General features: G+C 51.1%; 1 protein-coding gene across 4 annotated transcripts in view; it reads right to left on the minus strand.

Moving 5' to 3' along the window:
• Positions 1 to 4,365, minus strand: part of FAM83F (family with sequence similarity 83 member F) — a 28,254-nt gene extending 23,889 nt beyond the window's left edge. Inside the window, exon 1 of one of the 4 annotated variants that reach the window (XR_002178027.3) lies at positions 3,693 to 4,358. Coding sequence is in view for 3 of the 4 variants with exons in the window: in XM_073788161.1 (XP_073644262.1) it covers positions 3,693 to 4,187 (495 nt within the window). In the remaining variant the exon portion in view is untranslated. Of the gene's footprint in view, positions 1 to 3,692 lie in introns of all 4 variants that reach the window. The other 3 variants (XM_073788161.1, XM_019943706.3, XM_019943721.3) reach the window with 3 other exon arrangements.
• Between the last annotated feature and the right edge of the window lie 7,964 nt (positions 4,366 to 12,329).

Here is a 12,329-nt window from a genome sequence, read left to right on the forward strand (position 1 = left end):
AGACTTTGTCACATCCCCTGGGCATGTGTACCCGGCTGTTCACCCCCATCGCCTGCCCAGACCTCTAACCAAGGCTGCTAACCTGGCCAACCATGTCTCCTGCCCTGGAGCCTTTCCCCAAAGCCCTCTGCACCCCCCTCCTCCCAATTTAGAGCATTCTTCTCTCTGCTGCCAGGTGGCTTGGAACAATGGGGATTAAAGGGGTCCCTCAGTAATGTGCAGTTCAACTGGGGACTCTCCAGACACTTGCTTCCCTAGACCGATGGAGAGGGGCGGGTGGCCAATAGGAGGCAGTTTGCAATCAATTAAACAAACATCATTGGTTGCCCGTGCCGCTGGGGCCCTACAAAGATGACGGACAGGTGTAGGAGGGAGTCTTAGCTCTTCCAAAGCTGCTAGTCCCCGAGGATAAAATGGGCTCTCCTAAATCGAGCTGTGTGCCAGGCACACATGTGGCACAAACAAGGAGCCACGTCTGAGAACAAAAAGTCACTTTTGGATTGAAAATTTGATAAACAGCCAAAGAAGGGTTAGCCTCTGAGCCAGACCCTGAAGGCAAGGGACACACCATTGACAGGCAGAGATGGGGTAGGGCTGGGTCTGCTACCCATGCCCCTCTGTCCCCCACCAACCAGGTGGGCCTGTTCCTCTCACTGCCACGGGAATAAAGAGCAGCAGCTCCCAGGTAATCAAAGCTTCCTAGCCCAGCAGCCACCCTCTCCTGGGTTGTGTTTATATCTACACGGAGTCATTGGTAGTTCTGACCAGGGACCTGGGGAAGCTGTGTCCTCGCCTTGTCCTTGGTCTGAAGACAAATCATTAGACCCTTCTGGACCTCAGGGGCCTCCCCTCTGCCTGACACGGTTTTTGAGGCCCAAAGGAAATGCTGGGGGAGGCACTGTGGTAAGCAGTGAGGAGCTGGGTAGTTGGTATCCTCGAGTGTGGGGCTCAGGAATGCAGGGGCCAAGGGTCAGTCTTCAAGGTGGGTGGCCAGTAGGTTTTCCTCTGCTCCTGGAGCACAGGCAATACTCTCTAAACCTACTCAGTAGACTCAAAAATGGGTGCCGCTGGTCAGAAGGGAGCTGGGGCTCAAAGATGGGTGGATGCCTGGTGCAATTCCACCCTTCTTGCTGCATTCAGACACGCTTGTAGACAGGCCCTCAGCATCAAAGGTCCTTCCCTAACCCGGTTCAGGGGCTGGGTCAGTGCCCCTCCTGCCACGCCCTCTGTTAAGCACCCATCATTCTGTATTAAAATGATGGTTTATTAGACTATTAGGCCATTTAAGAGCAGAGGTGTGTTTTATATGTCTGTTTTCTACTGAAGTGCTTAGCACATAGTAAACCTTGAAATATTTGTCCAATGACCAAATGCACTATTCTTCCAAATCGCAGTTATTTGGTCCTCTCACTCTGCCCTTGTAAATGAGAACCAGCCGTTTCCTTGTCTACACAGGGTCTTGATTTAAGTCCAGTCCCCCCTGCCCCCGCCCTGCAGTTACAGTGGTCACAGCAGCCCAAGCGGCAGCAACCTCCCCTGGTTCCTCTCTGCCAGCGTGGGAGAGGCCACGGACTCACTTCTGGGTCCCTGAAGGCACTTTTCCGCCTGTACTTTAAGCAAAGTACACCGAAAATCTCTCTCTCCTGAGTCTCTTAAGGAGAAACTGCCCATTCCAGTTTCCTTCTCTCTCTCCTTTCAACTCTGCAATTTACGTTCCTTGTAAAGCCCTCCCAGATTAGGCATATCCAGCCTCAAAAACTGCTTCCCTTCCAGCACATCCCCCAGCATTTGAATTAACTCTTGGAGGGCAAAGGCCACCTTATATCCTCCTATGGCTAGTGCCCAGCACACGGTAGGCACATAGGAAATAATTACTGGTTTAATATGTATGCATTGGATCAGTTCACAGTTGTTAAAGTTTCTGTTGTTAAATATTTAAAGAGTTAAGAACACTCCACTACATAGGAGATTCCTGACATCCCATATGGGACTAGAAGTTCTAGTGGGCAGGTCCCTGTCTCCCCCTCCTTGTAACAGGGGGTCACAACCTGCAGTCCAGGTTGTGACCAGGCTAGTTCCATTCCAGCTCCTTGGTTTAGTCAACCGACAGCACGGCAGTTAAGGAGAAGGACTTTGGTGTTTGAACCCTGGCTCAGCAAGTGACTTAACTGTTCTGAATCCAAACGTAAGGAAAATACCCATCTTACTCCGTAGTTGTGAAAAGCAAAAGAAAAAATGCAGGTAAATCATTAGCACAGTGGCTGGCACATATTAAGGATACATAAATCAAGGCTTGTTAGTATTACAGCGTGAGCCCTGACCCCTGACCCCAGCTGCACCCTGCTGCACAGTATTGTCACCCAGTCCTTTCTCCTCCTCTGTCCAAACTTGTCTTTCTCTTTTGCAGAATGCAATATACAAAGGACGCTCAGGTAGACAAGCTGGAATTCTTTAGAGAGGGAGGGTGGAAACATGGACAGGGAAAAGTTAACCCTTCCTTCTGGCAGCCAATCTAGCCAACTACCTGCATTGCGCCTTCCAGGAAGAGGAGGCCCACCACCGGTCTTTCTAGGCTCGTTCAGCCTCTAGGGATAAAAGGGCTCCAACCACAGTTACTGAGTTGAATCAGAATGGTGAACCCAAGCCACTCCTGCTGTATATTTTGAACTGGGCACCGAAGGCTGCTGATGTTTCTTAACAAATCTCAATGTAGGGGAACCAGACTTAGCAAGTAAAAATACAGAATGTCCCCATTAACTTTGAATTTCACAGAAACAGTGAATGACTTTTTAGCATCAGTATGTCCCAATGCAATATTTGGGTCATACTGAATAATACTAAATTTTTTCTTGTTGTTTATCTGGAATTCAAACTTAACAGGACATCTTATATTTTATCTGGAAGCCCTACCCAGGTACCCCTACCCAAGGGCACAGAGTAAATCTTCCCCCTGCCCTACGAACTACTGGCCCCACCAGTATTAGAATACCAGCCACTCTGGAAACATCACCTCCTTTCAATCCCCAGGTAGAGTAGACGCCGTAAGTGGGAGCTTCTTCTTGACCTGCTAAGTCCAGGGATCTGCCTTGTCAAAGCACCCAGCACAGAGTCAGGTACGTAGTAGGTGACCAAAATACATCCCTTAATTCATCCTAGACTGCGTGAGCTCTAGCACTGGGCCCAGAGCTGGAGTGAATTTCAGGGGCCAGGGGCCAGGCCAGCCTTGACTCTGGGGGACCGTCTAAGAGCAGCGTGGCTTGGGGTGGGAGGCCACACCACACTTCCTGGGGTTGCCTGAGGATCAAATCACAAAATGGCCAGGGATATGTTTTGTAAATCCCTGAACAGCACATAGGTTATTATCAAGACCTTTGAGTGGCCCATTTTACCAAAGGACTCCACAGCCCACACTCTTCCCTAGGGAGAGAAACCAGACAGGGAAACAGAAGCACAGAGCAGAGGAAAGCCAGCGCCTCTGGACACTGTAATGGTGACAAGCAACTGTCCCAACACCTTGTAATTTGCCAAACACGTTCACATCCGCGCTCTCCAGAGGACTCACCAGACCCACGTCGGAAGGGAGGGCTCTGGTCCCATTTTCCAGAGGGTGGAAAGGGCGGCCAGGCCCAGGCCTTGCCTCGCCTCGGAGGTGGCGCCTGGTCCAAGGGGCCAGGCGTGGGGGCGTGGCCTACCTTCTGGGCCTGTTGGATCATCTGCCGGACCACTTGCTTCAGGTGGGGCGCCTTTTCCTCCTTAGGAGGGTGAGTGAAGAGGGTGACGCGGCTCACGCCGCGGTAGAAGGCTGCTTCGGTCCAGCCCAGCTCCAGCGGGGGCACCTCGGTGTCGGAGCAGTCGGGCCAGTAGGCCAGGGAATCGCCGGACTCGGCCGCGGCCTGCGTCGGGGTCTCGGCCTCGGCCTTGCTCTTGCCCCGGCCGGCGGCGGCGGCGGCGGCGGCGGCGACTTCGTAGGGGCTCCAGGTGGCGCCGAGGGCCTGACGCTCCTGGCTGGAGAGGAAGTCCCGCAGCTGCTCCTCCTTGACCCGCTCGCGGTAGGCCTGCTCGCCGCCGCCCAGCAGCGCCTCGAGGGCGGCCCGCCGCCGCTCGCAGTAGTAGAAGGCTGCCTGCGCCGCGGTCACCCTCTCGTTCACGTGCGCCTCGTCCAGGCAGCCGAGCTGGGACTCGGCCATGGCGCCCCGGCCCCGGCCCCGGCCCGGGTCCAACCGCCGCACCTGGAGCCGCCGAGGGGCGGGGCGCCCCACCTGGACGAGAGGGCGGCCAATCGGCGCGGGCGCGGCCGTCGGGCGGGGAGGGGCAGCTGCGCCTCCGCCTCTGCGGGGCGCGAGCGGCGCAGACGGCCTCGGGGGCTCGGCTGGGGACGCGACGACGCCTAGGCCTGCGTGGCCCAGCCTGGGGCGGGAGCCCCGGAGTGGGCCGGAGCTTGGAGCCGGGCGGTAGTTAGACCCACGTGCGGCCTCTGGCCCGCTTTCGTCTCCTGGCCCCGAGCCTTCGGTGGGGGAAAGGTTGGGGACCTAACCCTTCCTGTTGCCGGGCGGCCAGACACGTCACAGCGCGTCCATTTCCCCTGCTAACTGTTAGGGCCCCGAGCACGTGGTCTGGCCAGAGTGCTTCTGAGGTGGCCGATCTGACCACTCGTCGGTTGGGGGTCCGGGGGCCCTCTGCTAGGCCAGATTGTGACGGCCTAGCAGGGGCGGGTGGTGTGCAAAAGCGAAATGCTAATAAAACCCCCAGCTCCTGGCCCACGTCCACGTGTCCCAGTCTGAGATCAGAGGCCCCTCCAGGGGCTGTCAATCCAACACTTTCACCAGGACAAAAATTTCTTAAAAAAAAAAAAAAAAAGCCACCCAGATACAGCAAGGATGTAAGCAGCAGCAGTGGAATTTTTTCCCCCCATTTTAATTTGAAGTGGTTTGTGTGTGTGTGTGTGTGTGTGTGTGGGCAAGATAGGCTGCCAGAGGCCTGATTACTATATTAGTGATTTAAAATATATGTTTGAGCTCAAGGGAGGAAGACAAACACACACACACACACACACACATCACCAGCAGCAGCTCTGCTGTTTCCCATTGGATCAAGTACAATCTTCTTAGTCATTAACATATTATTTTGTTCATGCACTGCTGTACTATTTGATTCTCCACATTCAAAATATTTTCAGATCATAGCAACCAAAGGTTCACATTTCTCTCATTTTATAGCACAGCATCTTAGAGCTGGAAGGAGCTTTAGAAACTAATTCAACCCCCTAGAAACATGTGGTTTGCCCAGGTCTCCCTGTAAAGGAGACGCAACACAGGGAACTATTAGGCTCTCTGTGTCTGGGAGATCTTTGCCCTGCACCACGGCCACCTTTGCCCTTTCTACTTCTCTTGTGAAGTGACAGAAGGTTACTGGGGACATGGTTTTAACCCTGGGGACTTAGAAAAGATCACTTAATATTTCTGGGTCTTCCTTTGATGACCTGGAAAGATGAGGGTTAGATTTTCAAATATCTGCCAATTTTGTGACAGTAGTCAATTCTGGCACCCTGTGTCAGGTCAGGGATGGTGAGCAGAGAGGTGTCCATCATCTCACTTGTGTCCTCTGCTATTCTTGGGAATTGGAAGGCCTCACTCCTAGTAACACTCTAAGTATAGACAAATTTCATCTTTAGATGGGAGAGCATTTAGTTTGTTTTCCGATGACTTGATGCCCTATAGGATGCCAAACCCTAAGCCCTGAGTATACAGAGGAGCTCAGAGCAGTGGGAGGAATAGAAAAACAAACACACAGGAGAATAACACAGGGGTGATGAAAATGCTTTTAATAAACTCAATCAGCAATGCATTGGGAGTAAACATTTACTCAATGCCTACTATGTGCCTGGCACACAGTATGTACTTAGTACGATTTCTTTAAAAAAGAATGAATTAGGGCCAAGAAAAGGGTAGGTGCAAGGAGCTGTGGGCACTTTGAGGGAAGAAGAAATTAATCTGACTAGTGGGATGTAGATAAGAAGGTCTTCACCTAGCAGGAAGGGGTCTTAAGTGGAGCCTAAAAGGAGGAGAAGAAGTCAAGGGGGAGAGAGGGAGTGAAGACATTCCAGGCAGAGGAAGTTGGGATTGGGTGCGCTCAGAACATCATGCTGGCATAAGGCACACGTGGGTTCAGCTCAAGATACTCAACCCTCAGAGCCTTCAGTATCCTCATCTACAAAATGGGATAACAATGCTCACCACCCCGCCACCCTGTGACCTCCCAAATTGTTGTAGGGATTAAATAAGATCACATATTTGATTTAATTAGCAGTTGTGTCTGACTGATGGAAAGTAGTTTACAACAGTACTTCTAAAACTTTACTGTGCCCAGTAGTCCCCTGGGGGGATCTTGCTAAAATGCAGATTCTGATTCAGCTGGTCGGAGGTGAGGCCCAAGAGTCTGCATTTCTAGGAAGCTCCCAGGTAATGTTCGTAGTGCTGGTCCATAGACCAATCGGCATAGCAAGGATTTCAGAAGCCAGTGAATAAGAGCGTGAACTTTCATGTCAGGGAGTCCTGGAATGGAATCCCACTTTCTCGGTGTAGGCTGGGTGTCCCTGGGGAAGTTACTTCTCCTTTCTGAGCCTTGGCCACATCATTAGTGACATATGGGCAATAATAAGTCCTACCTAATAGAGCTGTGCAAAAAGGGAAACAAATTAATGGATATACACCACTTAGTGGAGTGCCTGGCAACAGCGTAGTAGCCTGTAAAGAGTACCTAGTGTTAAAGTCTGGGAAGATGGGGCTTCCCTGGTGGCGCAGTGGTTGAGAGTCCGCCTTCCGATGTAGGAGACATGGGTTCGTGCCCCCGGCCGGGAAGATCCCACATGACGCGGAGTGGCTGGGCCCGTGAGCCGTGGCCGCTGAGCCTCCGCGTCCGGAGCCGGTGCTCTGCAACCGGAGAGGCCACTGCAGTGAGAGGCCTGCGTACCACAAAAAAAAAAAAAAAAAAAAGTGTGGGAAGATGGGACTGGAAAGAGAGGGACCTGGAGTCCAAATTGTGGGGACCATGATTTTATTTTATTTTTTGGCTGCGTCACACGGTATGTGGGATCTTAGTTCACTGACCAGGAACTGAACCCAAGCGCCCTGCGGTGGAAGCGCAGCGTCTTAACCACTGGACCACCAGGGAAGTCCCTGGGGACCTTGACTTTAAGTCTTATTCCGTAGCTAGGGGAGCCATTGAAGATTATTAAGAGACTGATATGGTCATAAAAAAATAGCAATTACTATGTGCCAGGCACTGTGCAAAATATGTATCTTTCAAATAAATTCATATAATCCTATTAGAAAAATTATTATTATCCTCATTTTGCAGGTGAGAAAACTGAAACACAGAGAGGTTCAGTAGCTCACTCTAGGTCACCCAGCTGCTAAGTAGAAGAGCCAGGATTCAAACTCAGGCCATCTGACTCCAGGGCTTGCCTGCCTGCCCACCTTGCTATACTGCCTCGGTTGATAATGCTAGAAAGGGACATTAGAAGGGAACAGAATCCCCCTTGTTTAATAATTTATCCATTCAACAAACATTTGCTGAATGCCTAGCATTGTGCTGAGGATCAGAAGCCACTCATTCATTTACCAAATCCATATTGAGTTGTAACAAGCACAAGGCCCTGCTCTAGGTGCTGAGGTACAGCTCTGAAAAAAACCAAGTTCTTGCCCATGTGGAGCTTACCTTGAAGTGAATGACTGCGATAAGGATTTTGCTCTCAAGGACACAAATATTATGTGACACAAGTTAGAATAGGACAGAAGGTTAGAATCAGAGTAGACTATTTTAGTCACAGTTCGCAGTGGAAAAGAGCTTTCCTAGATCTAACTGCTATGAAACACACAGTGGTCTTTTCCTGATAGTTCCCTGTACATACCAATGACTTATCTATTCAGCCAACTTTTTTGAGCAGTTGACGTGTACTAGATAACATGCTTGCCACTGAGAATAAAAAAGAGGAATCAGACGTGATCGTTAGCTGCTCTGGTGGCTCCCTTGGTTTAGCTGGGAGTCAGATACCCACAGCCTTCTTTACAAGGCAGGGTGACGAGTGACACAGTGGCATTCACAGAGGGGTTAGAGGCTATGGACGCACTGTCACGTACACTTATCTAATTTGGTCCCCCCAATCTTTGGAAGTAGGTTGTGAAAGGGACTACTGTAAGGTCCTGCAGATGAACATGTTGAGGCCCTGGGAGGTGAGACGGCCTCTTCAAGGTTATCAGCCAGTGGAGGTGCTGGGACACACATCCCTGAGGCCTGATCCCCTGTGCATTATTAGTGAGATTTTTTAAACACCTTACCAACCCATACACTGATTTCTTTTAGACACAGGCCCAATTTACCTTGTATCTGTGGGCATCCCATGCAGTGGTGACTCCCTAGGAAAGCCTCTGGTCCTCTCCCGGTCCCTCAAGTCCTGGATCTGGTGTTTCCCTGAGCTGGGGGGCCCATCACGGTTGCATTCCTTCCAGCTTCGGAAGCCACCTTGCCCAAGGTGACTGGGCCTTCCTCAGAAATTGTGCCTCCTCCTCCAGTTCCCCTCAGGCCTCCTTCTCCTCCGGAATACACCTCCGCCTCTGCCTGGGCTCTTGACTGTCACTCGCCTTCCCCTCGCCCAGCGCTCACTGCCCGCTGGGTGTGCAGTTGAGATCTGACCCCTTGGCGTTTACCGTCATTGTAGCTGCGTTCATCCCTGTTTGCGTCTATTTACCTAGGTCCTCCTGTGTAATTCGAGTCATGATATATTCTAAGATAAGCTTCTCAGGCCTGACTCTTTTTCCCTCTGCGGCAATTTGTGTCATGGAGACCTGTTATACAACTTTGGGGGCTTTGTCATGCCTCTATGAGATTCGTGCTTTGCTGCCTATTCCCGGAGAGGATGACAGAGGAAGAGGAGGTGATTATAGCTGCGGCCGTGGAGGAGGGGTGTAGATCCTGGTACTGAACTAGCTGAGCGGCCTTCACCTCTGACCCACTCTGCAGCCCAGAGAAGTGAACACACCGAGGCTTCTCCCCTGCCATTCACGACATATCTCGGGCTTTCATCTGTTCGTTCAGGAGTGATTTATTGCTTTATTGCTGATTCTGGACTAGGCAAGTACCTGCCCTCCCCGACCTCCAGACCTGGGGACTTGGTTGTATCTGCAACTTTGGAAGCCTATAGACTCCTCTCCCCGCTGCTTCACAGCTGCCCTTGCTTCCCGACACCCCAACTCCCTGACCTCTCTGCCCCTCCCGCCACTCCTTCTCCGCCTCTTTTGTCCATCCCTTCAACGTTGGTGTCCCTCAGCGCTCGGCCTTGGCCTCGTTGTTTAGACCTCACATGCTCCTTGGGTGCTCCCACCCCCCTAGGGCTCGAAGGACTCTCCCAGTCCTCTCTCAGCCCCAGGACTTTCTCCTCTGCTCCATACCAGTTGATCAGGCTGCCTGCTGGCCATCTCTGCTCAGACGCCCCACAGGCACCTCTGAGGCAGCATGTCTCAAAGGAATCCCTCACCCTCTCCTCCTCTACCTGCTCCCACTACATGTCCTTCTGGGTCCCTCTCCTCCAGAATGACACCACTACCTGCCTGGTGGCGCTACTGGGACACATGGATACATTTGGACTCTTCCCCCATCTCACAGCCACCAGGCCAGATGAGGCTCCTCTGTGATGTCTCCCATCAGCCCTTTTCACTCCATCCCTGTTGCCACTCCCCCCATCCCAAGCATTGTTACGAGAGCCTCCTAACGAAACAGAGCAGGACCCTATGGTCCTTGCCCCTGCCAACACCATGTCCTCAGCCTGCCTTTCGTCTGTGGAAAACCTTTAGCCAAAGAATTGAGTTTAATCAGAGAAGAGAGAAAATGCAGAAACAAAGGAAAACCGTCAAAGGAGACCAAAGAATCGCTTAGTCATATAGTCAAGGACGTTTTGTTCCTCCTCAACTGCTGTGGACAATATTCTGAGCCATGTCCTGCGAGCTGTCTTATAGATACTGAAACTCCCACCAGGTGGAAGAAGTGAACTACATGACGACCAGACTGTAGCCACGACATAAGCTGCCACAAGTCCGAGAAATGGCCTCAAAGAAATGCAGGCCAAACCGAATCTGGAACTGAAGATTAACTGTACCTAAAACAAGCAAGATGAGGCTGGTCAGACCACCAATGACCAATTTCAAGATGACTGTCAGAGCTGACTGTATTGTTTCTGCATGTAGGCCCCTCCCTCTGTCTATAAAAGCTCTTGCCCCCTGATTTTTGGGGGCGGGGCGTTGGCCTTTGGACGGACGTCCACACCCACCCACCCCACCCATCCCCGGTTGCCTGCATCCAAAATAAAGCAAACTTTCCTTTCCACCAAACTGGTCTCTTTATTGTCTTTTGAGCGGGGAGCAGCCGGACCTGGGTTCGGGAACACTAACTGGTCTTCCCAACTCGATCTTCTGCCCCCAAATCCTTTCTAAAATGCAAATATATTATATCATTTCCCTGCACAAAACTCTTCCAAAGTTCCCTATTATCCCTACGCTACAAGTCAAGCACCTTGTGGCCATTTACGATCCAAACCTGTTAGGTTTCTTCTCCCCCTTCCTCAATATGTCATGGCTTTGCGTGGGGACTTCCTGCTGCCGAAATGCTTTTCTGTTCAGTCCATGTACTACTGTTCTGAATCCTTTGTCTTCAGCCTGGTCAATTCCTCCACAGCATCTCTCCTGGCCCTCTGGGTCTGGGTTAGGGCCCCTCACTTCACGCTCAGCCCCTGTTTAGCACTCAGGCTCTGTGCTGATGGCCTGTCTCCCCCAGCACATGGTAGGTTCCTGGAGGTCAGGACTGTCTTATTCAGTGTGGTGTTCCCAGGCATTATACCCTAAACACTGGACTTTCACCCCAGTTTCCCCCTTTTCCACTATCATTTTACTTCAAACTGACCAGGAATTCCTTCTTAAAAATGGGTAAGTAAAATAGATAGCTAATGGGAAGCAGCCACATAGCACAAGGGAGATCAGCTCGGTGCTTTGTGACCATCTAGAGGGGAGGGATAGGGAGGGTGGGAGGGAGACGTAAGAGGGAGGAGATATGGGGATATATGTATATGTATAGCTGATCCACTTTGTTATAAAGCAGAAACTAACACACCATTGTAAAGCAATTACACTCCAATAAAGATGTAAAAAAAAAAATGGGTAAGATTTTCTCTCTTTCTCAGCATAGATGAAGTAAGAACATAGGAATAAGAACCTGAAACAAAAAAGGCAACTCAGTTGAATTGTCCTTTCAGCCATTCAATTACGCAGCTGAGAGAGAGAGAGAGAGAGAGAGAGAGAGAATATGTGTGGTAGGGTACACTTTAAACATGAAGTCAAGGGACTTTCCTGATGGTCCAGTGGTTAAGAATCTGCCTTCTAATGTCTGGGAGGCGGGTTCGATCCCTGGTCGGGGAACTAAGATCCCGCATGCTGTGGGGTAACTAAGCCCACATGCTGCAGACTACAGAGCCCACGCGTGGCAACAAAAGATCCCGCATGCTGCAACTAAGAGCCAACGCAGCCAAAAATTAATTAATTAATTAATTAATTAATTAAAGATGAAGCCGGATTTTGCCATCCACATCCTCCTGGAAGGTGCAAACGGAAGGGCAGGTGGGGTTGGGGGCAGGATCAGGAAGGGAACAGAGGGCAGAGTTCAGCCGAAGTCCTGCCTGGGAAGAGGCCCAGGGGATCGTGCTTTTCCACGCCTGGAGACTCCTCCCCTGGCCCTTCCCCCTGGGGCCTGGCTGCTGCGTTCCTTGTCAAAGTCAGACCACTGTGTGACCTGGGATGCAGTGATCTAGAACAAAAGCTGGTCACTGGAGAGGTGGCCATGGCAGATTAGCTTGAGTTCTGCCCTGTGGTCTTCAATGCCTTGTGCTCCGGCTGTTTCTGCTGGTTTAATATCAGAAGGAGATTCCTGACCACGAAGTAGGTGGCCCAAGACAACCTCACGCCCCAAACCAGGCTTTTGCCCCCCCCCATCTCTCACTGCCCGGGCAGAGGCACTTAGCCTGACCAGAACGGCCCCATCCCAAGGGCTTCACACCCAGAGTCAGAGGGCAACACGATCGCAAGCAAACATGTTGCCTCCGCTGTTAGATTAAGTTTCCAAGGTTAGGAACTGTTGTGGTTTGCTTTGTGTTTCCCGTAGTGTCTAGCCAGAGTGCATGCATTAAATATTTATTGGACTGAATTCTGAGTATTGTTATCAGTGAATACAATGATTCTATCAGCAAACATACCTAGAGCATTATGTTACCGGGGACTTCAGTAAAAACA

Source organism: Tursiops truncatus, chromosome 11 (genome assembly GCF_011762595.2).
Source record: "Tursiops truncatus isolate mTurTru1 chromosome 11, mTurTru1.mat.Y, whole genome shotgun sequence".
Taxonomy (NCBI): Eukaryota; Metazoa; Chordata; class Mammalia; order Artiodactyla; family Delphinidae; genus Tursiops; species Tursiops truncatus.